Source organism: Larus michahellis, chromosome 1 (genome assembly GCF_964199755.1).
Source record: "Larus michahellis chromosome 1, bLarMic1.1, whole genome shotgun sequence".
Taxonomy (NCBI): domain Eukaryota; kingdom Metazoa; phylum Chordata; class Aves; order Charadriiformes; family Laridae; genus Larus; species Larus michahellis.
In genome coordinates, this window is record NC_133896.1 from 27,570,433 (window position 1) to 27,594,219 (window position 23,787).

General features: G+C 39.5%; 1 protein-coding gene across 2 annotated transcripts in view; it reads left to right on the forward strand.

The window, feature by feature from the left end:
- The first annotated feature begins 16,140 nt into the window (after positions 1-16,140).
- Positions 16,141-23,787, forward strand: part of ASZ1 (ankyrin repeat, SAM and basic leucine zipper domain containing 1) — a 42,307-nt gene continuing 34,660 nt past the window's right edge. Inside the window, exons 1-3 of one of the 2 annotated variants that reach the window (XM_074572635.1) lie at positions 16,141-16,271; positions 17,634-17,730; positions 23,347-23,469. In XM_074572635.1, coding sequence (XP_074428736.1) covers positions 16,167-16,271; positions 17,634-17,730; positions 23,347-23,469 — 325 coding nt within the window. In that variant the 5' untranslated portion in view covers positions 16,141-16,166. Of the gene's footprint in view, positions 16,343-17,633; positions 17,731-23,346; positions 23,470-23,787 lie in introns of both variants that reach the window. The other variant, XR_012585226.1, reaches the window with a different exon arrangement.

Consider the following 23,787-nt stretch of genomic DNA (forward strand, 5'->3'; position numbering starts at 1 on the left):
AAGCAAACACGGAAAGTATAACTTACCACTATTCAGACATAGCTGACGCTCAGCAACAACCCTGTTAACACCAGAACAAAACGTTGATCTAAAAAAACAGTGAAGATGGAATATCCTTCATATAACAGAACTCATGAGAAGGGAATGTTGACATTTTCTCTGTAGCTATATCAGTTGTACATGCATAGAGACCAATCAATTCCGCTTGGGGGATTCCCAGGAATACACCCACAAGAAATTAAATTCAAACAGGTGTGGATCAGTGCTGCTCCAACAGGAGACCAACTACTGAGTGAGATTTCCCTGTCTGATCCATGACTTTCAGGTACTGAGTTTCTATTAAAAAATATGCTTTGTGTTCTTCTAGGAGGTTGACATTTTTTCTGAATCATTCACCCTAACTGGAGCCAGGATCCACACCCATCAGAGGCTTGCAAAACCCAGAAGGCTTCAGATATCATTTATCTAAAAAGGGCCCTTAGATCCTACTTCCTGCAATTTTATATTTTTTTTTTTAGTACTGAAAGAATGAGGGCAGAGAAAGGTAAACAATAGTATATGTAAGAAACAATCCCATTTAGTTTGGTTAAGTTTTCACTGCATCTCAGTAAGACAAAGTACACGATGCAAAACCCAGCCTAATCAACAGAAAATCTGTTTTTTGCCTTTTAATCATGGATCAATTAGATCTATTACTCCCACATACAATGCCTTTGATTAAATTTATTTTCAAACAGCAGTTTCAACACTGTTAACTGAACGCTACATTACTAAATGGAAAACACTGCCTTTCTTTATACTTAATCCACAGCTCTCATTATACTTTTGCCATTGCTGTTTTGATCCTTAACTGTATCACTAGAAGTGGCTTAATAATTACTCATTGCTTCTAGAAGCATAGTATAAAGTTCTTCCTTATTCCTCAGGTTTTCTGGAAAAAAATATCAATCTTTTTAATACCATCACCTGTTGAAAACTTTTAATACAATTTCAAGAGATAGTTGCAGTTTTTAATAGAGTCTCCCAAAAGTACTGCAACAAGTACAGCGGTGACTTTAACAATTCAGCAGAGCAATCAGATGTTTAGGTTGCTTGAGCCTAACATGAAAACCCATCTGTAATGAAAAGCAGCCTCTTCCCAATAGCAGTCCTCTCCAATAGCAGTGTAACAAGACATACACTACTGTTTTGCAGAAAAACTCCCCAAACCAAGATCTATATTAATCCTTGTGTGCTCAAAATTAACAGTTTCTCACTGGATCTGCTAGTAATTTATTAGACATTAAATACTTTAGGTGATTAACATTATGCACTCATGTCTGAAAATACTCATTCCATCCCTTTGTAAAAGGTTTAAAAATGTCAAACAGACCTTTCTAAGCTTTTTATATTTATAGGAAATCAGGCATTTCAAAGCCTATTTTTGTGTTGTAGTCAAAATGGTTTTTTTGCACTTTTATAGTTATATCTTTGTAAAATTCATGCAGGAAATTGCACCTTTTATTAAGGAACAAATTAAGGCATAACTTTTTGGTGGTGTTGAGCTACATGCTTCCTCCACAGTTACAAAAAAATCACGGCTGTAAGCAAACCTTGAATGTCTAACAATTACATCCCCAAAACGTTAAACGGAATACATTACATTTGAACTGACATCACTGGTTGCCATTGAAATCATTAGAGACACAGATCCAAATTTACAAGGTCATGCATACCTATTTTTTCCCTTTCTTTTCAGATAAGATGTTTTTGTGATTAGATAGTAAAATACATATTAAAAAAATCAGGTATAAGAAAGGAAACAGACAACAAAGGTACAAAAAGGAGCATCTGCTTCTTTGCTCACTGCTACAAACAGTAACAGTGTTTTACAGGATGATAAACTTCAGTGTCACGTCCAGTGTTTCAGAACCAATAAATCTGCAATGCAAGCAAAAGGATCTTGATAAGGAGGAGAAAGTGTGTGAAATTATACATAACAAATACACAAGACAAAAGGCATCATGTAAGTGATGTGAAATAATACAACATAAAATAAAAGAAGACTGAAACACTAAGTAGGAAGAAAAAAAAATAAATAATCAAAGGCAAAAATAGGAAGCATGAATACCCTACTAGTTCTGTGGAAAATACCCCAGGAATTCAGATTCAATAATTCAACAAAGTAAGTGGGGATAAAAATGCAAATAGAGTTGTGAAATATATTAACAGAAGTGGTGTATATAGGCCATGCAAGGTAGTTATGCTGCTACTTTTGGCACTGGGGTTATAGCTCGGCTGGATCACTGAATCAGTTTATTGGATAGTACAGTGTAAGAAAAACACTGCAGCCTGGGAGAAGACCTGAAGAGGGATGGGCTTCATTTTCTAACCTGTAAGACCTAAATCTTCAAATACATGTAAAAATTACAGTCGATCCTCCTGTCTACCAAAACAAGAGCGGCTGGAAAGCTGCCCAGCAGAAAAGGACCTGGGGGTGCTGGTGGACAGCCAGCTTAACATGAGCCAGCAGTGTGCCCAGGTGGCCAAGAAGGCCAACAGCATTCTGGCTTGTATCAGGAATAGCGTGGCCAGCAGGAGCAGGGAGGTGATTGTGCCTCTGTACTCGGCACTGGTGAGGCCTCACCTCAAGTACTGTGTTCAGTTCTGGGCCCCGCTGTACAAGAGGGATATAGAAGTGCTGGAGCGTGTCCAGAGGAGAGCTACCAGGCTGGTGAGGGGTCTGGAGACCAGGTCATATGAGGAGAGGCTGAGGGAGCTGGGCATGTTTAGCTTGGAGAAGAGGAGGCTGAGGGGAGACCTCATTGCCCTCTACAACTACCTGAAAGGAGGTTGGAGAGAGGTGGGTGTTGGCCTCTTCTCCCGAGTGAATAATGACAGGACCAGAGGAAATGGTCTGAAGCTGCTGCAGGGGAGGTTTAGATTAGATATTAGGAAGAATTACTTTACTGAAAGAGTGTTCAGGCACTGGAACAGCCTGCCCAGGGAGGTGGTTGAGTCACCATCCCTCGAGGTATTTAAGAAATGTCTAGATTTGTCACTTCAGGGCATGCTCTAGTGACAGAGATTGTAGGGGGTTTTTTTGTGTGTGTATGGTTGGACTCGATGATCTCAAAGGTCCTTTCCAACCATGAAGATTCTATGATTCTAAGAACTACAATAACTTGCAATAAAGAGGACCAGAAAAGTCTTCCCCTTCTAAGGGAGGGGAAGTAGGGAGTAGACTGCAGGTCTCCTTCTCAAGACAAGTAACACAAAATATCTGTGAAGAAAGTTATAGGTATACTGCATTTTGTTTCAGTGCAAGGGTTGGGTTAGATGACTTCTTGACGTCTGTTATGACAAGTTAACACCAGATTTTGAGAATTTTTCCCCCGAGTCAGTTACAGCATTGTGTCAAGTGTATGAATCCTTCCCCATCCTCAGATATAGTCTTGTTTCAAGCTTTAAGAAATGTAGACAAAAAGATGTGATCCCATTCTTACCCCGACACAAATCCAAAAATTGCAAGTATGCACCCATCAGAGCACAAACAGATTTAGCCCACCACATCCCAATTTACTGCCTTCACATATCCCATTAACCAAATTAATGACATAAAAGCAGGGCTTTTCTCGAAAATGTCGGAATATGATTCTAAATGGAAATGGGATTTTCAGGCACCTATCCCTTGAGCAGTCTCTATATTGTGTACATATGCTGCATGGACCTACAGGCATGATGTGGACATGGTGATAGCGCAAGAAGTGTTTGTTCACTTCCTGGAGTAACTGCAGAAGGTAAAAGAAAATCAGTAGATGGGTAACTACTCCTCTTCTCTTCAGAAATTCTTTAGCTTCTCTCTAACTTCCCAGGTTGTGAACTTTTTCCTCAATAGCTCTAAGTTTCAGAGACACTGAGACAAAAACAATTTGAATAGGAATTTAAGTTAGGTGCCTCTGCATAAAAAAGACCACTCACACTTGAGCAAAACAAGGCAGAAGACTCATTAGACTTTCTGTTGGCAGCATTTAAATAAACTAAATTATGTCCACAAAAATGACAAACAAGAAAAATTTCCTTGATCGAACAGGATTGCTAATTGCTTTTTCTCAAATAAAAATGAAGAGTCTAAAATTAGACAGTACGTATAATAGAAGCAAGCACTCCCACTAGAAACCATCTAGGAACTATAATTTCACAGGGATCCTGCCCTTCGAGCACACCATACACTCTCAACGGGAAATTCTTTGTTCTTACCCTGACACTGTATCGTCTATGCCACCTTTTGTCTCACAAATCTGGAGAACTGTTGGAAGCAAAATAACTTGGTTCCAACCCAGGAAAGATGAAAGTGTCTGACAGGTCTAAACAAGCATGCAAAAGGCGGAGTTGTAATAGCATATTCTGTGAATATATATGTACTCAATACCTACTCTTACGCATTCTGGTCCCCGTGTTATTTGGGGCTCTGCCACTCTAAAATTGTCAGTTAATAGCCACACCATGACATGGCATGCCTCTTTGCTGTTGACTGTGATACGGTCTTTTCCACACAGTGACTTGCAGCTTTGTAACCTCAAAGCTATAACATTAGAATGTGTTACAAAATGATCAGTGGATGTCAAGGGGCAAGTAAAACAAAGGACTACTTTGTTAATGCATACAAATAAAAAGGCCCAAATAACAAGTAGATGTCAAACAGAAATCATATTTACATACCAGAATTAGAAACAATGCAAGCAGAAAAAAATTATAGATTAATTCTAAATTATTCGAAAGCATAAATATCCTTAACACTCTGCTTCCAGATGTAACAGAGAAATCTAATTCCATTTTTCTAGGCTAAGTCTCTTCAAGCCTAAATTATGCTTAAAAGGTCCCATTGATCCCTTACAAAATTAGTTTTCTTTCAGATAACATAGCTGTCTGCTCATTTATTTGTAAATAATCATGCTATGCTGTTTAGGTAATGTAGATGAGGCTTAGATGGGGTTTGAATGTCATATTGAACACTTTTTTGAAAATGTGTTTTTCCAGTGTGTATTCTTGGTATAGGTCACCAAACAAACATACAGAAAATTACTAACTTAAGCTAATTAGGATCAAAAAGAGTCTACAAGTATATTTAATAGTCTTGAATGGAGTCCAGGCTTATAGAAGAATACAAATTTCCTGTACTTGCCACCTAAACCTATAAATGGTGTGCAATCTCAAGAGTTAATTTTAGCACTAGCCAATTTTTGCTACTAGAGAAGTGACTAGCCCAAGAACATATGAACACCAATGACATATTTTCTTTCATGCTACGTTTTCCCCTATCTCTGAACAGGTACAGTGATGGGTTTAGATGACTGTACAGAAGAACACACACTTAGAAGCATGTAACAGACTATCATCCTCCATTGTTTTTTTAAATAAACATCTGACAGGATGAAAAAAGAAGCAGAAATCTCATGAGCTGCTCTAGATGAATTAGTGTAATATACTGTAATACTATGCTATGGCTAAAGATGAAAAAATGGCACAATTGTATCACAAATAAGGAAACTAAATTTTGTTATCTCTTGGAATTAGAGTTCTCTGTACAACTGTGCCAACTACTCCCATCTCCATGGCTGACAACCAAATTTCCACTGACTTCAGATAGTGCCATTTTTTGTATTAGAGGCTAAAGAAATAGTGTATTTCTTTCGACTGCTGTAATACAACACAAAACTACATCACACAACCTATATGCCTATACACTAAAATTAACAGTAATCATGATTTTCCTGCAAGCAGGCCTACGATCAAATTATCTTATTAAGAAGCAAACAACAAAAGTTCAAATTAGATCACCTTTATTGACGCCAATTTGTAAAGCAGTACGGGTGAGTTTTGTCATAACACTGTAACAGGAATGGGTCCAATATGAACAAGACCCGTTAAATTAAACATCACGGTATTGGTAAACCGTTATTGTAGAAAATAACAAAATGAGCAAAACATTAGAAAAAATGTTACCAGAAGTGACTGTGCTGACATTTATTAGCCTGGTATGATACACTGCAGGAGAAATCCACATGACTTACTAACAGATTCTTATCTACTAGTAGTTATGAAACATAGTGCATTTAATTTACTATCTCAGAATTATATAATTGCTTTAATTTGACAATCTCAAGGTGCTTTGCAAAAGTTAATAGATAAGGTAAAGTATGCACAAGCAGCATGCTGAACGCCAACGAAAAAATGTCATCTCTTGAATATATAGTATTAAATACTTTTTCTGATGTGTAAGAATACACAGCTCTTATGGAAATCAACAGAAACCTAAACATCTTCATACATCAAACTCAAGACTCCAAATATTATTTCTAGGTAGGTATAGACATCCTAATGTAAAAGATCAGTAGCCAGTCATCAGTGTTTACATACAGCACAGTAACCACCTTACACAGCAATAACTGGTACTCAATGTTTTTGAGTCATCCCAGACTAGAACGCAGATGTTTCTGGCATTCAGTACCAACTGGGCAGCTTGCAAGTGCTATCTTGGAGGTATAGGCTAGGCCCAAGTTTGGCGATGCCTTTAATGAAGCAGGTTTAAGCTGCGCTGTTCAGCAAATAATAACTTTAGCAAATAGCTGAAAGCATTTCCTCTTCCTATGTCTCGTTTCACTTGTGTCCTTTGACTGCAGCAGAACTAAGCATATAACTCTACAACTTCAGTATGAATTATACATATTTTCTAGAAAAAGCTATTGAGGAATGATGGAAACATCATTTAAAACACCATTTTTCATTACACTTAACCACCATGTAAATGGCTGTCCGTAAATATTTACAGCACTACAAGTATTTGAAATAGAAAATAATTGTCTACTGTGGCAGTCTCTGTTCCTGTTTTCTTGTACTCCAGATTGCAATACTATTCCTATCATCACAATCTAGTGAACATTTTTTAAAATTTGTTTTGAATATTCTACTTTTTTAAGTCCTAGTTCTTTTTAAAGATTTAATGTGTAAAGGCCTTCTCAGTTCAGTATAAACACAGCTTAGTAAAACCTTAAAATTTCATTCTTCATGTACTGCACTGACCTTATTTTAGCCTAAGCAATGCCTAAAGATGCATTTTGTGTTTTTAATGTTATCTTGTAGGGAAAAAGTCTACAAACATGACTCCTCATTTGTTTCCAAAAGCCCTATCAGAACTGTTTTGCAGCAGTTTCATCACAAGAAATGAAGAGATTGAAAAAAAAAGGAGTAACAATAAACAAGGAAAAGAAACATATTAGAAGTTGTTTACCTGTATTTGTCTGTCTTCAAATCTAGTTACTGATGTAAGAGAGGGCTCAAGGAAAAAGAGATGACTTGTTACAAAATGGAGAAAATCTCAAAAGCTCTTCTGAACAGCCAGTACTACCAAGCTGCACAGGAGTTTGCCTTGCCCTCCTCTTCTCCTGCTGACACAGGGAACCTCCTTTGCTCTCTGCTTGGTAGAGACCAAATGTTACCTCTACTCTCAATACAAAGACCAACTTCTTTTCTTTCCCTACCTTGTCTTCTTCCTCCTTTGTGTAAGTCTACCTGAAAACTTAATGGGTACTGTATAGTAACACACCTTCCTTTCTTGCTGTGGTGCTTTTAGCTCCTGGTAAAATTAAGCAAGATCAACTGCAGAGGCAACTGACGCTCTCACACAAAGGAGAGAATGAAATAGCATGTCTTGTTCTTCAAAATTGGGAGGGAAAGGATAGTTAAAAGTAGGAATAAACAGGGAAGAAGAATAGGTAAAAACAAGGTGAAAGAGCAGGGTATTTGTATCTCTGCCAAAGTCTTTAGACTTCATTTTACTATTTGGATCTACAGTGTTTAATTTTGAAAAATTCCAAACTTAGTAAGAACTAGAATATAAACACTTCTAAAACCTATTATGTGAACACTGCAAAGTCAAAAGTAAAAAAAACGAATCACACTGAAGTCCTTTATTTTGTATTTTTTCCCTACAGCATTATGATACAGCCCTTAATTATATTGTCACCGTATCTAAACCTGCCCATCCCACTTCAGATAACAAAAAACAGATACATAGGGAGAAAGTCAAACAAACAAAAAACCAAGCCAAACAAAGAAAAAAAGAGCCTTGCTAGGACCATTCATTCCTTAAGGACTTTCCTGAACGCAGAATCACAAATTTGATAACCTAACACACAAATGAAATTTCATCTTCCCAGGAAAATAAGATTTAAAGGACACTGTCTTGTGTCTGTACTTCTAGATGATAACAATAGTAAGAATCCCATAAGTGTCACTGCTGCAAGTTAATTCTATTAAGCCAAGAGCTGGGTAAACTACAACAAACTGCCTAAGCTTTGCTACTGCTGGACTGGCATTCCACCAGCTTGCCAGTATTCTTTAATACTGTTGCATCCAAAGATTTTGAAAAAGGTCAGAATATTGAACTTTAGCATCAAACATACACCTCGCTTGTTTGATAGAAGGTTTGCATTTACACAGGCTCATCAACTAAAATTTCTCATGACAAAACTCCAGATGTAAAGAAACAACTGCCATAAGCTGCATAAATACAAATGGCTAGGAACTGCCAACCCATGGGAAAAAGAAAGGATTTTAATGTTGTGATATTAATGGCATTCAGTAAGTAGCTCTAACTGGGAAGAGAGGAAGGGGATTTTTGTTCTCCCCTACAAAATCAAATTCATTGAGTTATGTGAAAAAATATAAGACTTTTCTGAAGGAACGAGTAATTGATTAAAAAATATTAAAGCACCTACAAGTTGGTTTGTTTTTTTTTTCATTCTACGGGAGAGGATAATAAAGTATTTAGCCTGGGAATACAATTCACAAATTTTAGGACAATAGTTTAGGACAAGGGTGGAAAAAGACTACTACAGAGTACTATCCTAATTGAGCAATGGATTGGTTTTCTGTTAAAAACAATGACTGTGAAGTTATCACAGAGGAACATCCCATTGACAGGACCAACTGGTACAGCAACAACATCACAGAAATCAGTCCCCACCACAGAAAATTACCATTCCCCTCTTTTCTCCAACTTATGACACATCACTTGTCCACCTGTGACAGACACATCCATATTGTAGTCCCACAATCTTCACACTATTCCCATGACGTTAATCAATACATCTCAATGTCTCTTTTGACATAATGCCATGGTATGCAAAATAAGGCTACTTAATATACGTTTTTAAGTAGAGATACTAACAAATAAGGAAACTGCTTAGTGGGGAGACAACGCTCTTGACTAGTAGGCTCTCTACCTGAAAATGGCTCAACTCACAGAGGGACATATGCCTACTACAAAAACCCGTCTACTTGAAATCACCAGTCCTGAGCTCTCTGCCAAAGGGAACTGTGGAGATTTTGCAGAAAGTTAGACAAGGGGTTAATCAGAGGTTGGTTACAATTGGCTGATGTGGCCAAGGAAATCTATGATCATTGATCATTAGTGCAAGCGATATGGCCCCATTTTCCCCCATATACACCTGGATTTGAGCTATATTCCATGATAGTTTGGATGATCTGGTTAAAGGAATGGGTATTTCAAGGAGGAACGTAAGAAACAACTATATGGGATATAAGCATGTATGTTCATTGCAGAGCCTTGGGGCAATTGGAATTCCACAAGTTTAGTGCAAGGTAAGTTTTGTAGGAAAGTGTTATGATAAAGAAATCTAAAGCAAATAGCTGGTTTGTGCATTAACAGAGAAGAAACCATATCTTCAATAACCTGAATAGTTCCGGTATACAGGATAATTAAGACTCCGGGCATTTTTACAATACTAAAGTTGATAGGAACTGCTGAGGATTTTACTGCACAAAGTAGACAGAAGGTATGGTTTTTAATATAGTAGTGCCTGTTGATAATTCTGAGATTTCACACGCTGAAACTAATGGGACTAATAAAAGGTTTTTGTAACAAGAGAACTGTTATAACTATGGCAACAGCAACTTGAATTTAGGAGTTTATCAGCGTTTAGAGACTTAGGGAAAAAAGATACAGATATGGGTACAGGATCTTATGTAACAACATGGTTCAATACGGGCACACAGGAGGCTGGACTCAGGCTATTTAAGTATTAGGGATTTACTAGAGGGAAGAAACCTTCCTCTGCAATCTCAGTAGTCGATGCTTCAGACAGCCAAACAGTGAGGGCATCCCCAGTGCATAACTGCTTGCACCTGGCCAATAAGGAAGTCTTATGGCTTCCTGTTATTCGGCCAGCTGTGACAGAGTACCCAGAAACGATCATAAAAGTCTATTCCACAGTTAGACATTTCTGGACAAAAGTCTGAAGAGTAGTGTAAGAACGCAGGTATAAGACACTGGGAAAACAGTGCAACACCTTTGGATGGTTTTCCCACAGAACATATTCCAAATGTTGGTGTTTATACCAATTTTAGTTCATACCACTAGGGATGTGGACAGTATCCCAATTACATGCAAACAGAAGAGCTTAAAGCAAATGTAAAGGAGATGCTGACTTTGCTGGAAGAGATGAATGAGATAAAAGGAACTGGTAGCAATGTTCAGTTAGCACTTTCTAGGAATTCAGGGAGAGAATTCTCAGGAGAGAAGCTGTGAAGCTTTAGGAGCTCTGAATTACTGATATCACTTTGGAGAGCCAGCATCACAGACTATAATGTAAAACATCATCCTAACTTTAAATAAACTCAAGCAAAACAAGTCCAAGAAGACGGTATATGTGTGGGAGTTGTCACAATGCCCAGTGACTTGTGATGAGCAGCCCCAGCAGCCTCAGAAATAAGAGATAAACAGAGACTTAATATCTTGTGGTAAAACTATGAAAGCAAGGAGGTTCAGTATGCAAAAATGACAATTAGATTGATTGCTTTGCTATGAAAAGAAGAAAAAAATCCACCAAACACAATAAAGCTAAAAGAGCTTTTGGTTCAGTCCCTTTCCATAAGGCATATTCCTTCTAAATTGGTCAGAGCAAAATAAGAATGTGGCGACCAACAAAAATATTATATATGTGAATACACTTAAATATCTGGATAGCCTTCAATCTTGGTAAAAGTGGTAAGATAAAGTGATATATCAGAATAAAAGGTAAATGGGGCAGAAAGTTCAAAGCACCACTTGATCATATAAAAGCCATTAGTATATTCAAACATCTGAGTTCCTAAGAGACAGGCATTACTCTTAGAAGTGGCCGCCTGAGGATCAGCAGAGAGTGAACAGGCTGAAACAAGAAGGTACTCACCATTCAGCAACATGATAACGAAGTAGGAGTACTGCCAGTCAAGATTAAGGGGAAGAAATAGTGTAGAAGGGAGGAGAGATAGTGGAGGAATGAGGAATTTTTAAAGAGAGGATGCATCTAGTAATAGCAGGAATCATTCTGATATGTACTTGCTATGCAGACAAAAGCTTCTAGGTTATATGGAAAGAAGCTAAAAATGTGCCTGCCTGACACTAAGAAATAAATTACCTTCAACATCCTGATTCCCGTTCTAGGTTTTTTATACACTACTATGATAATAAGGTATTTTCATGACACTGGCACCTAGGAGGTCATGAAAAGGATTCAGGTTTACACCATACCCATGAATTTCCCACTAATTACTTTATGTGGTCTCATTTTGACACCGATTTAAGGCTTCTACCAGAAAACAAGCAAATTTTATGAACAGGAAAATAGCTGGTATGCAATTTATACTCAAGCTTTTGGCAGCAGATTGGAAGTTTTACATCATGTACTATCCAGAGAGATTTGGCAAAGTGAACAGGATGAATACAGCTGTAAAAAATGAATTATCAGAAGCAAAACAGCTGAAATTAAATGCTTACCATCTATCGTAAGTCCATTAGAACAATGACTGAAATAACTACGAATAACTCAATTCGCTGTGGTGCAGCAGCTCGTAACAAAATTTCAGGATGGCAAAACTAAAACTGATTTAACACAAAGGGTGATTTCACAGATCACAGAAAGGATGCAGATCCCTTCAGTGCTTTTTACAGAATAAATGCTGTACAGTCTGGAGTCAAAGTTTGTAATATTAGCCCTTCTTTGTACTTGAAATACCTTAAAAATAAGAGATGCCACAGGTATATACAAGTCAGCTTAAAATTCACCCAGGACAATCTAAACTGCTGTGAAGTACTTTTTTTTCCCATTTGTTTCATGAATGTGACCCGTGAAATTGTAATCACCTGTACTACTTTATGGGACTTTTTGCAAATTATGTAAATTCCTGTAGGATGTCCTGCCCTTAACCATGGAACTGGTACAGCTGCTACTTTACCATCCCCCAGCTAAAAATTTACTGGTGGTTTGTCAATTCAGTAGACCCACAGCTACTACTCCTCTCTGGGAATGAGACTCTCTTACAATTGCGATGTCCCTTCTCTCTGGAGTGCCCGTTGCTTGCACAAGGACTTCTTTCCTCCTCTGCACAAATGAATTAGGAGACCACGAAAGGAATGGGTTCAAGACCTCTTACCAGTTGTCCCACAGTCCAATTAAGTTTTGTCAAAGTAGTAACTAGCTAACATTAAGATAAAGAATCACGGAGTTTTTTCTCTAAGTAACTTTACCACAGGTGAAAATTACATAAGAATAGTACTGAAAGGGCGTACTCAAATGAGTAGCTATGATAGCAAATACTATGTAGAATTCCACTAAAATGCTGTTAAACCTCTAAAGTATTAGCTGCTGTTATAGCAGTAGTTAAGGTTTACAGAGTCATTCTCTTAAAAAATTTACCAGTTCTGTTTCTCCTCCCAAGAACATTACTTTCACAACGTCAAAGCCCTTAAATATTTGCTGATTCAACCTTTTGGTCTGAAACAGAGGAAACCGAATCAGTTACAATATTCTGGAATATTGTGGCAACCATGTTTGAATACAAATTTTTAGCTATACATGCGTCAGTCCTATGTGAGACAAAACATGAGCTATAGATAAAAACACAGAAGAAATTCAGACAACTAATACCAGAAGTCATGAATAAAGATTAAAAGTCAGCTGATTAATAAAAACAAGCTGAAGTCTGAATGCAAGTATGGCTGGCAAGGAGAGTGGCTGAAGACAGATGGAAAGTGTATTATGGAAGTTCTATTATTCAGAGCATAAATGGGTTCTTATAAGAATACAGTTATTTACTGCATCCCGTGATTGCTATCCTTACTATTCACTGTATTTTTAACAGATACATTTAGCACAGGCTGACACGCAAGTACATGGAGCTAGGCTACACGCAGATTAGGTATTTATTTTAGAGTTGGCTTTTAGTGCTTATTCTGATGCCCCTTGTGATACAGGAAATTATTCTAAGATGTTTTCCCAGCTTGAGCCATTCTATAATTGCCTTCTGCATGTAAAATGAGTACTGCATAGCAATGAGGAAAAGATGTTGGAAACTGCTCCTACCAGAGTAAGTAAAAATATACTGATATTTGGCAAACATCGATGACAACCAGAACTTACCATACTGTCAACCAAAAGGAAGAGTCTGCTTAGCTGAAAAATGAAGACAGACTTCAAGGTCACAAATGAACTGGAGCAAGAAGAATCTGAAAAAGAAGAGGGAGAGTCCACATCAACAATAATGTCAGATTTACAGTTCCAAGCAAACACACACAGAGAGATCACTTGCTATCAACTTCTGCATGATCAGCATGTTCACATTTGAAACAGCTATCAGGTACACTGGCTGCAAAGCTCTTCTGTGCTGTATTTTTGAGAGGGGGTTTGTTTTGTAGTACTAGGGACTAGCAGGCCTGTTACTGAAGGTGACCTTTTTAAAGAGAGGTGGCCTTTAAACAAAGCAGCAGCATGCAGGTTGCACATGAAGTGTCTGCTGTGACATTTTAAATTGTGCATGAGATGGTGCACAGAGGAAAGGGAAGAAAGAAAAAAACAACCAACCAATCTCAAACTTTGAAACCTGAACCAGGACAAAGAAATCACAATTGTCAAATAGTAAATAATCTGTAGTGTATTAAAAGTAAGGAATCTATAGATAGTAGCATCACCAGTTAGAAACAACTCTCTTGCACTCCATCAGGTCAGTTGTAAAAAGTCTTTAGAGTTCAGCAGCTAGGGATTCTAGTTCTAGATTCTAATTCTACCAGCGAGCCCATGTTCTGTAACATGGCTAAGCCAAACAAAGAATATTATGGAAGCTTGATCCTGGATATGGAGACTAGAATGTTGAGGACTGGTAGGCTCGTATAGATACAAAGAAGCTAGATGACAATGCCATAAATTCTACTTTTCCTCTGAGGGCAGAAAGTGACAAGAAATCTTCAGGCCAGTGATCAGAAAACTGAAAACTCTGAGAATAGAAGTTACAATTTTATAAGAACTGACATGGCTACAATTTTTTTTAATTATTACATCCAGTAAACGTTATATCTTCATTACTAAACTAATTTAAACAGACTTCTAGTATAGGCAGGTAAAACCAAAATAAGCACATAAAGCTAAGCATTTATATAAAGGTATGTATTACAGTCGACTCAATTTTAGCATCTTTTGTTCTAGGGAGGCTGTGTGAAAGGAAAGGTTTTTGCATTTCTATCAAGTTTCCAGAACTGGAAGTTTCTTTCATGGGAGTTCATTTAAATTGTTCAGCTAGCTCTATACCAGAGTTCCTCATTGTTAATAACCTGAGTTTCACAATACTTCTATGCAAACAGGTTGTCATAATTTACAGACAAGCAACTAAAATCCAGAAAAAAACTGCTGTTAAAAACATCAGGGGTGCACAACTGAAATATGCAGACCACATGGTTTTTTTAATAAGTGCCATTTTTATAGCACTTAGTATGTTCTAAGCACAGCTCTTCCCAAACAATTTCCCAAAAATTACTTTTACGCCATCATGGGCTCAAGGACGACACTCACCATTTCATACTAACACCTGCCTCTTCTCCAAGACCAGACTTTTTCCCTGCTGTTCCCTTTCGTTCAGTGGAAGGCCAAATTCATTTCAGAGTGGGGCATGGTCTGCACTGCGCTCAAAGACCAGTTTTGCCTGTGGATGAAATGTAGAATGTTGTACCCCATCTGTTCTTCAGAGAGTTGCATGTGAACCTTGCAATGGATGATTATCCATGTGGACATTATCCATGAAATCCAACCACAATTCTGAAAGTAATCCCAGGTGGGAGGGAGCAGGGTGAAAGTTTGGCTTATGCACAGCTGCTGTTCAACCTTCCCCACACAAGTGCCACCACCATGGGCTTTTGTAACAGTGGTTACTTTGGTAACAGTGCACGTACACACACATAAGTAGTGTAACTGACTGCTATTGGGTTAGGTGTATTAATGATGACAGAAATCTGAGAGAAAACCTTATTTTTTACCATAAACAAATTTACCAGTCATGGATTTAGAGAGACAACTTCATACAAAGCCCTGCTACGTTACCTCACCCCCCACAAAACCACTGAGCCACCAGTAAGCCATGTCAGCTTCCTGTAGACTCAAAACCCTTCACCTCCTTCTTTTACCTGACGCTGTAGCGTCACCACCAGCATGGGCCAGGTGACCCTCTTCCTCTCACAGAATCACAGAATGCTAGGGGTTGGAAGGGACCTCTGGACATCATCTAGTCCAACCCGCCAGCCAGACCAGGGTCACCTAGAGCAGGCTGCACAGGAACGCATCCAGGTCGGTTTTGAATGTCTCCAGAGACGGAGACTCCATCACCTCTCTGGGCAGCCCGTTCCAGTGCTCTGCCACCCTCAAAGGAAAGAAGTTCCTCCTCATGTTTAACTGGAACTTCCTATGTTCAAGTTTGTGCCCATTACCTCTTGTCCTGTCACTGGGCACCACTGAAAAGTGCCTGGCCCCATTCTCCCGACACCCACCCTTTAAATACTTATAAGCGTTGATAAGATCCCCCCTCAGTCGCCTTTTTTCCTGACTAAAAAAGACCCAAATCCCTCAGCCTTTCTTCATAAGAGAGGTATTCCAGCCCCCTAATCCTCTCACAACCCACCGCCGTCCAGCCCTGAAATCGGTGCCCACGAAACGTCTACCCGTCCTGCCCCGCCGCTCCCCTGCTCTGAGGGGCGCCGCCGGCCGCGCGCCACGCCCCCAGCACGCGGCGGGTCGTTACGGTCCCTCGCGCCGGCCGCGCCGCACTGCGCGCGCGGGAGAGGCACGTGAGCTGCCAGCGCCATGGCCGCCGCGCCGTGGGCGTTCCGCGCCGTGGCGGGGGGAGATGAGGAAGGCGACAGCGAGGAGGACCGGTGGGATGTCGGCGTCGTGCGGCGGGAGCCGCAGGTGGGGCTGAGCCTCCCGGCGCCACCGAGCCCGGGGGAGCGTGAGGGAGGTGGCCTCGGCCTGAAGTCGCGGTGAGGGAAGCAGGGCTCGGCCGGCCCCGCTGAGGAGAGCGGCCTCCGAAGGGGCTGCGGCGACTGGCCCCTTCTTTGCTGTTATTTCCTGGCGGGTAGTACCTTCAATCCAGCAGTAAATAAAACCTAAATTTTGGGGGATTGTCTTCTCACATAAAACCTCAATGTTTATTTAAAAGATTTTTCTCCCCCTCAATAACGGACCCCAGTCCCTACCTCAGCATGAGAACAAATTTGAAAGTGGCTGGAGGGCTGTAAAGCTGATTTATATCTTAAATCTCTGAGACTGTTTCTTGCTCCCATGAAGATTCCAGTGGTTTTATTGCATCTAATAGGTGTGAGGCGTCTGATAGTGTGAGGCAGAGGGAGATTCTGAACGGCTTTGTTGCCGTTAGTTTGTCTCATGGCTGGAATTGGAAAATGGAAGTAACTGAATACTTGCAGTAGAGAATCATAGGTAGAGATGGCAAACGTTTGAAATGCTGCATCCTGTTCCTTTTAATAAGACTTTCTGGATCATTTTTGGTTGTGTCCATGCTATAAAGAGGCTTTTCTTCTAATGGGAGACAGTAGTCTTGCTAAAGGTTATAGGCAGTTTTTCAGGGGCCTTGATTGTTAAATTGAGGTTCCATTCCAAGGATATGCGTTATTTGGAAATTGTTGGCTAAGTAGAACAAAAATAGGGCTAAATTGTTATATTGACTGTTGCTTACCTTTGGTTCACTAGACAATAACTATTAAAATCTATACAAAAGTTATTGGAAAGATGGACTACAATGTGCTGGGGAAAAATATATAATTCTGAGTTCTTATTTTATGACTTTGAAACTTACAAAATTGCTTCTCTTTACATACCCACTTCTGTCTGCAAAGAAACTGGGGAATAGTATTCCACTTATTGGTGTGTGTAAGTGGTTTGTGTAATCTAGATAATGCCAGCAGCAATCTTCAGCTGCATTTGATGAAAAAGAATCTTAACTGAAATCAGCTACCATTAAGAAAAACTGAGAGCAGTGTAGGAGGATAGCAGGTCTGTTGAGAAAGAACATACTTATATTTTCAGAGAATGGAACCTTTCTGAAAAGTTAATTTTAAAACTTAGGTATTACAGTAGACCCTAAGCGGATCTACTAAGATGGAAGAAGGAAAGTTTTACTATGCTCCTCCTGCCCTCCTCCTCCTCTGCTTTGTCCTTACAGAGATCATTAATGCTTTTATACTGAAATCAAGCTGTAGCTTTTACCTTGGAACAGTTACCAGGTTTTGACTTAACTTTTCTTTGCTTGTCTAGCAGTTGGATCAAATGTTGCAGGCGGACAAGAATGAAGCATTAAAGAAGGCTCTGTTTCGTGGTGATGTGTCATTAATTGAAGAACTCTTAAATTCTGGTGAGGAAAAGTCAGTTATGAAGGTTAATATTTGTAATTGAACTTGGCAAGAATTCTAAAGCTTTGAAGTTTCTTGTTTCAAAATAATGTGTCAAGTGCACGTAGGAATATGTGAGTGTTTCCAATACAGGATATAAACTCTTATAAAATAAGATGAAATTACTTTTTCAATGACTCAGCATTTGGTATTCCAGCAAATTCCTTATAATTTATATTTCTTTCATCAATCAGGAGCCCTGAAAATTGAGAAAACTATAATGTGTGAACTATGAAATAAGGTGTTTCTTTGTTTTCAGATGCATTTTTAACCTGAAAATATAAATTACAAACACTGAATTCGAGGTGGTTTAAATTGAGAGTGTGAATTCAGTGGGTGGTCTTTGGTGTTGAAGGTTGCTGGGGTGGGGGCAGGAAGGGGAGGCTGGATTTTTTTATTTTAGTGCTCCCCCCCCTTTTTTTTTTTTTTTGGTCTTTTCTCACAGCACTGTTAAGTTTCTGGTATGTGCCCTGTGTAATACTGCTGTCCTGGCAACATCAGCTGGACAAAGATTTTGTGATTCTTAAAGGTCTAATAGGGTTTATGTGGCATTTTTCACTAAAAAGTAGTTTGTCTTAACACTAAAAGCCTTTCTCCCTGTTCTGTTACTCAGTATTTGTCTGTAATGTGTTTCTGTTATTCAACATTAGGAGAATTGGATCACTTACTGAAGCATCCAAGGCAATCAAAAGCTGCATAACTGACTTAACCTGCCTAGTGATAATTGTCAGGGAGTTCTGCTTCAGCAAGCAAGTAGAATATAGTAGCCAAGAGCATGTTCTCTGAAGAAAATCTGTCTTATGGCTGGAAGAAAGTCGTTTCCTAGTTAGCAATAGATTTTTCTGAGTTTTAAAACAATGTCATTACTTGCCCTTCTAGAGGAAGAAGACTGTTTCTCACCACAGTGGGGAATGGTTTTCTTTTTAAATTAAGTAAAAAGTATTGCACAGGCTAAAACACAGAGGTATAATACTGAGCAAAATACATCTTCTGTCTTGCTTTCAGAAAATATGTTCTTATTTATAGGTAGAGTTTTTAGTGATGTCTTAGTGATTGCTTGATTGTTTTGTTACAGCCATCCATTTTTAATTGCTTGTATTTCAGTCAAACAGCAGTAGTTCACTTTCTGCATTGATGGCTGCTACATAATGAGCAGTTCTGTGCTGTTGGAAGATGACAGGTATCTGTAAAAGTGTAAAGTCAGACCGAAGATTCCTGTAGTCTAGTGTCCTGTCTCCTGAAATGCACAAGGCAGTATAACAAGAGAATCTATTGTTTCCTGAAAATAAGATTAACGGTAAATTTTGACCCATCCAGTACTGTCCTGCAGAGCAGTAGAACACAATGCCTCTCTAATAGGGAGGTGTTTGTAAAGAAATGTAACATTGTCTTTCAGAGGATTGGTGCTCACTCAGATTAAATCTTTGCCTCCAAAGTTGCCTTTAGTGTATGTTCAGTAGAGCTTGTAGGAGGCTCGCTACCAGCACTCAACCAAACTCAGGATTTGTGTTGGGAGTGGATTTCCTAGCAACAGTTGGGGCGATTCTTTCAGGGAGAGCAAGAACATGTTGTCTTCTGACTTGCTTAGCCATTGCTTTAAAAATCTTTGGCGCCGAGGCAGTTTTACAGAGCTCCTTTAGGAGACGGACAAGCAAAATGTCTTCTCCTACGCCTCCTATAAAATGGCAACATACTAAGAACTAAGTTTCTGAAGTACCTGTCACAAAAGGTAATGCAAGTAAGTAGCAGGTTCAAAGATGACTTGGGCATTTTGGTCTGGTTTTGCGAGTAAAATACTTAACACCATATAATTCATATGTTAGTTTTCCTCAAATGGAATTAAAAGTTATGACCTCATGACAGTTTAGGCTGATCAAAGCTATGGCTACAGTCAAATCCTCATTCCTGTTTTCATTCAGCAGTCTGTTCCACTCCTATATTTGCACAAGTGCTGGAGCCCATCTTATTTTTTGTGAGCCAGTTCAGGGAATTAAAGCAGTAGTAAACTATGGGAGTGGAGTGTGTGTGAATAATTTTTCAGCCAGTTTAGGACTCTGGACCCTGAGTCAGATGAGAACCATGGCTGGCCCAGCAGTGGGAGACATCAGCAGCTCTGACGTAACTCAGCTTTGGAGCTTTGGAGTGGAACCACAGCACATAGCGGTGACAGACTTAAAAGAAATCAATACTTTTATTGGAGAGAATTCTAGAATCAAGCCTTTTAGAACTTTCCCTTCAGATAAATTGTGTCTGAATGTGAATGAATTCTAATACTAAGAGCTAACTAAATGAAAATCTTTCAAGATCTCAGTTTTTTTTGGTGTCAAATGTGGAATTATTTAGTATAAAAAGCTCTCTGTAGAGGTTGGTCATAGCTCTTCGGGCATTGTCTTGTTAATCTTTTTGAATTTTTATGTATAAAACCAGCCTTTTTACCATAGCTATTATTAGCCACAGTCAACAAAATATCTGGCAGACCAGAGAAACTGTAGTAATCACAGAAAGAACATAGTTCTTCGTTTGCCATTCTTTGTCTTCACATGGTTCTTACAGTTTCTGCTGTAGAGCTCGACTGGGGCCAGAATGTATTTCTCCCCATTCCTGGTTAGAGAGGAGGGTATTTATCTGTTACTTGGGTTGTAAGAAAGAGTGTTGTAACTGCTTTACCTCCTAGACATAATTTGTGAGGTTATGTGACTGAAAAGATCCTCTGCTCATGCCTAGAAAGGAACACAGAGAGGTAATGGCAGGTGGGGGAGCCCAAGTGATACCCTGGCCCAGCTGCTCCCAGGCCTGTCATGGAAGCCATCAGCCCATCACAGGCCCAACTCTACAAGCCCAGAGGATCAGAGAGGCCCAAGGGCAGGCAGGAACCCAAATTACGGACTCAGAGGAAGGGACGCCCGGGGCTGTCATAGGGCCCTTGTGCCTGGGTGCCAGCGACTATAGAGACTGGAGTGAGTGAAAGGATGCCGTCTGGAAAAAAAGGAGCCGTCTGGAAAAAAGATGGCTGAGGGGTGACCTTATCAATGCTTATAAATACTTAAAGGGTGGGTGTCAGGAGGATGGGGCCAGGCTCTTTTCAGTGGTGCCCGGGGACAGGACAAGAGGCAATGGGCACAAACTTGAACATAGGAAGTTCCACCTAAACATGAGGAGGAACTTCTTTACCCTGAGGGTGACAGAGCACTGGAACAGGCTGCCCAGAGAGGTGGTGGAGTCTCCAACTCTGGAGGCATTCAAAACCCGCCTGGACATGTTCCTGTGTAACCTGCTCTAGGTGACCCTGCTCTGGCAGGGGGGTTGGACTAGATGATCTCCAGAGGTCCCTTCCAACCCTATGATTCTATGATTCTATGTGCCGGGCACAGGAGTGGGACCAGGGGTCAGAGGCCCATGTGTCTGTGATGACAGCAGCTGAAGGAGATACATCTTTCCCAAAGGGGAGCAAGACTAGGCCATTGGTGCTGTCTGTGTTGATTGGCATGGCTGGTGGCGTATGTGCGTGCCTGCTGGGAGTAAACAGCATCAATACTGGTTGGACTTGGGGAAATGGAGCTGCAGCAGCCTCTGGCTGTTGGATCTAGCCTGACTTTTCACTAAAAAAAATCTTTCTGTGTTTCACTGTTGCCTTGCAGAACTTCTTGAGGGTGATTTTAAATGCTAAACTAACGTTGCTTAGTTCAAGAACAGCTCATGAGAGAGTCTGAGTAGTAACCAATGTGTGGCATTTCTGGTTCGGTCAGCAGCTCCTATAACTAGCCATGCAGCCGAGAAGCAACATGACTGTTGCTGTTTCAGTCCTTTCTTTGTCTTCCTCTGAGATTCTAGCTGGTTTGCATTATGACTTTCACACTGTGTGGTACTTCAAGGCAGTTACTACAAAGATGGAGGAGACCGTGCAGGACGAACAAGCTGTAACACAGCTTTGACATTTCATTGCCAAAAAGACCTTTTAAAACTTAGAAAAATCACTGGCATCGTGGCAGATACTGTCTGCTATGCATGTAAAGAAAACGGTGAGGAACCTGCCTTCTCAAGAGTTTTAATAAGTTTCTGTATGCCTGCCAAGCAGATCTTTTATCACTATTGTTCAGATATGTATTAAAATAAAAAGCTGTAGATGGGAGCTCTAGTTACATGGACTGCTTTTCTTAAGAGGAAAAGGGACTTCTTAAGGCTGACAGAGTGCCAGCTTTCTGGTGTTCCTTTCCTACTAGTGTTACTTCAGTGGGCTGTTGGATATCAGGCTTTCTGAATTCTTGAAGTGACTCATCTACAAGGAAGTTCAGGTGTGACTGCTAAGGGATGCTTGCTGGCTCCCGTTGTAGAACTTGGCAGTGGGCTTTAATGAAATGTTTTTTATGTTGTAGACAGACTGGCGTGCTGTGACATTAAGGATGAAGCTAGTATGTATGAATTACTAAGGAGATTTGATCATAAATTTAGTAGCTTGCAGGTGTTAGAGTGCTTCAACACCTGGCTTTCATTGAATGTTGCCACTTTACTGCTCACTTCAACTCCAGAGATGTTAAACAGTTGAAGAATCAATCCCAGAGCAGTGACCTGTTACTCTCAGCTTTAACGGCTTTATGCTGCTACACAGAGCACATCTTTGACAAACTACCAAGGCAGGGAAAGTAAATACACATTTTGCATGAAAAGGTATGCATGTAGCTCGAGTGTCACAAATTTCTTAGGACAGTCTTGGGTTTTTTTTTCAGAGCTGTCTCTTTTAGAGGAGTATTTTTGATTATCCGTAATCACTGTTGGACTAGTATGGAACCAAATGATGGAAACTGTTATACAGGAAGTAATATTTGAGGAAGGATTGAAGGAAAGATGATTCCCCTTACTGCAAAAATATTTAGAGGTTTTTATTTGAAAGTTGTCAGATCAGTATCTCAGTCTGATACTTGGCTTTTGGTGAACTTGGGAGGACTGTCTGTCAATCTTACTTCTAGCCACAAAGGAAGATAAGGCTATTATAAAGATCAACAAACAAATCTGGTGATTGTGACTGAATATTGCATAATCTTCTATTTCTTCTTTCTGTTGATACAATATTTTGTTGGTACTGAACGCAGAAGTGGTGTCTGCAAGTTAACTGTCTTGCAAGAAGACAAGGAGTTGTGAAGCAGGAAGACCCTACTCAATATGACCTTAATATCCTGACAAGCAAGTTGCTTCCAAAGCAGTCCGCTTGGCTTAGGAAGAATCAAAATTTTTCATTTTGATTGATGAAAGCTGTTGCACATAAGTGGAGAAAACAGAGATTCTGTGCAATTCTCTGAAATTATTTTTGCAGCTAAATTTATTAGTTACCTTCTTTTTAATGTAGTCTTTCTGTGGTACTTAACTTCTTGGATTCCTTGGTGTCAGTTCTAAAAGCTATTTTCTGGTATTCTAGGTATAAGTGTATTAAAAAAATGAAAATGGTATAAGAGACTTCTCTCCCTAGGACTAAAAAACACAAATGGTGTGTAACATTTGTAGTGATACATATTAAAAGTAAGGTTTATAAAATGAATGTTTATTGTGGTGCAGTTTTATAATTTTAGTATCTTAAATTTTGACAGGTATAAGCATAGAATCTAGCTTTCAGTTTGGTTGGACTCCCCTGATGTGTGCTGCCAGTGTGGCTGATTTCGCAGTAGTGCGTCTTCTTCTGGACAGAGGTGCTAATGCATGTTTTGAAATAGGTAAGATGTGAATGAAAAATATTGGCCAGTAATGGTCAGTACCAGACATTGTCCTATTCTTTTTTACATACATAGGGGAAAAAAATCAAAGTTCACAACAGAACCGGGACCTAGCCTGGCTTTCACAGTTTTGAAGTAAAAGTAGTAGTTTTAAAGTAAAAATTGTGTTCTTGGAACTGATCTGGAATCAGTTGATGGGTTTTCTTTTTCTTTCACTCTGTCTTTTCCTCCCTACCTCTTAATCCCCAAGTACTTTTTTAAAAAGGATGTTTGGAAATACTTATTAACTTGGATAAAGCTGTAGAGTTAAAACGTCCT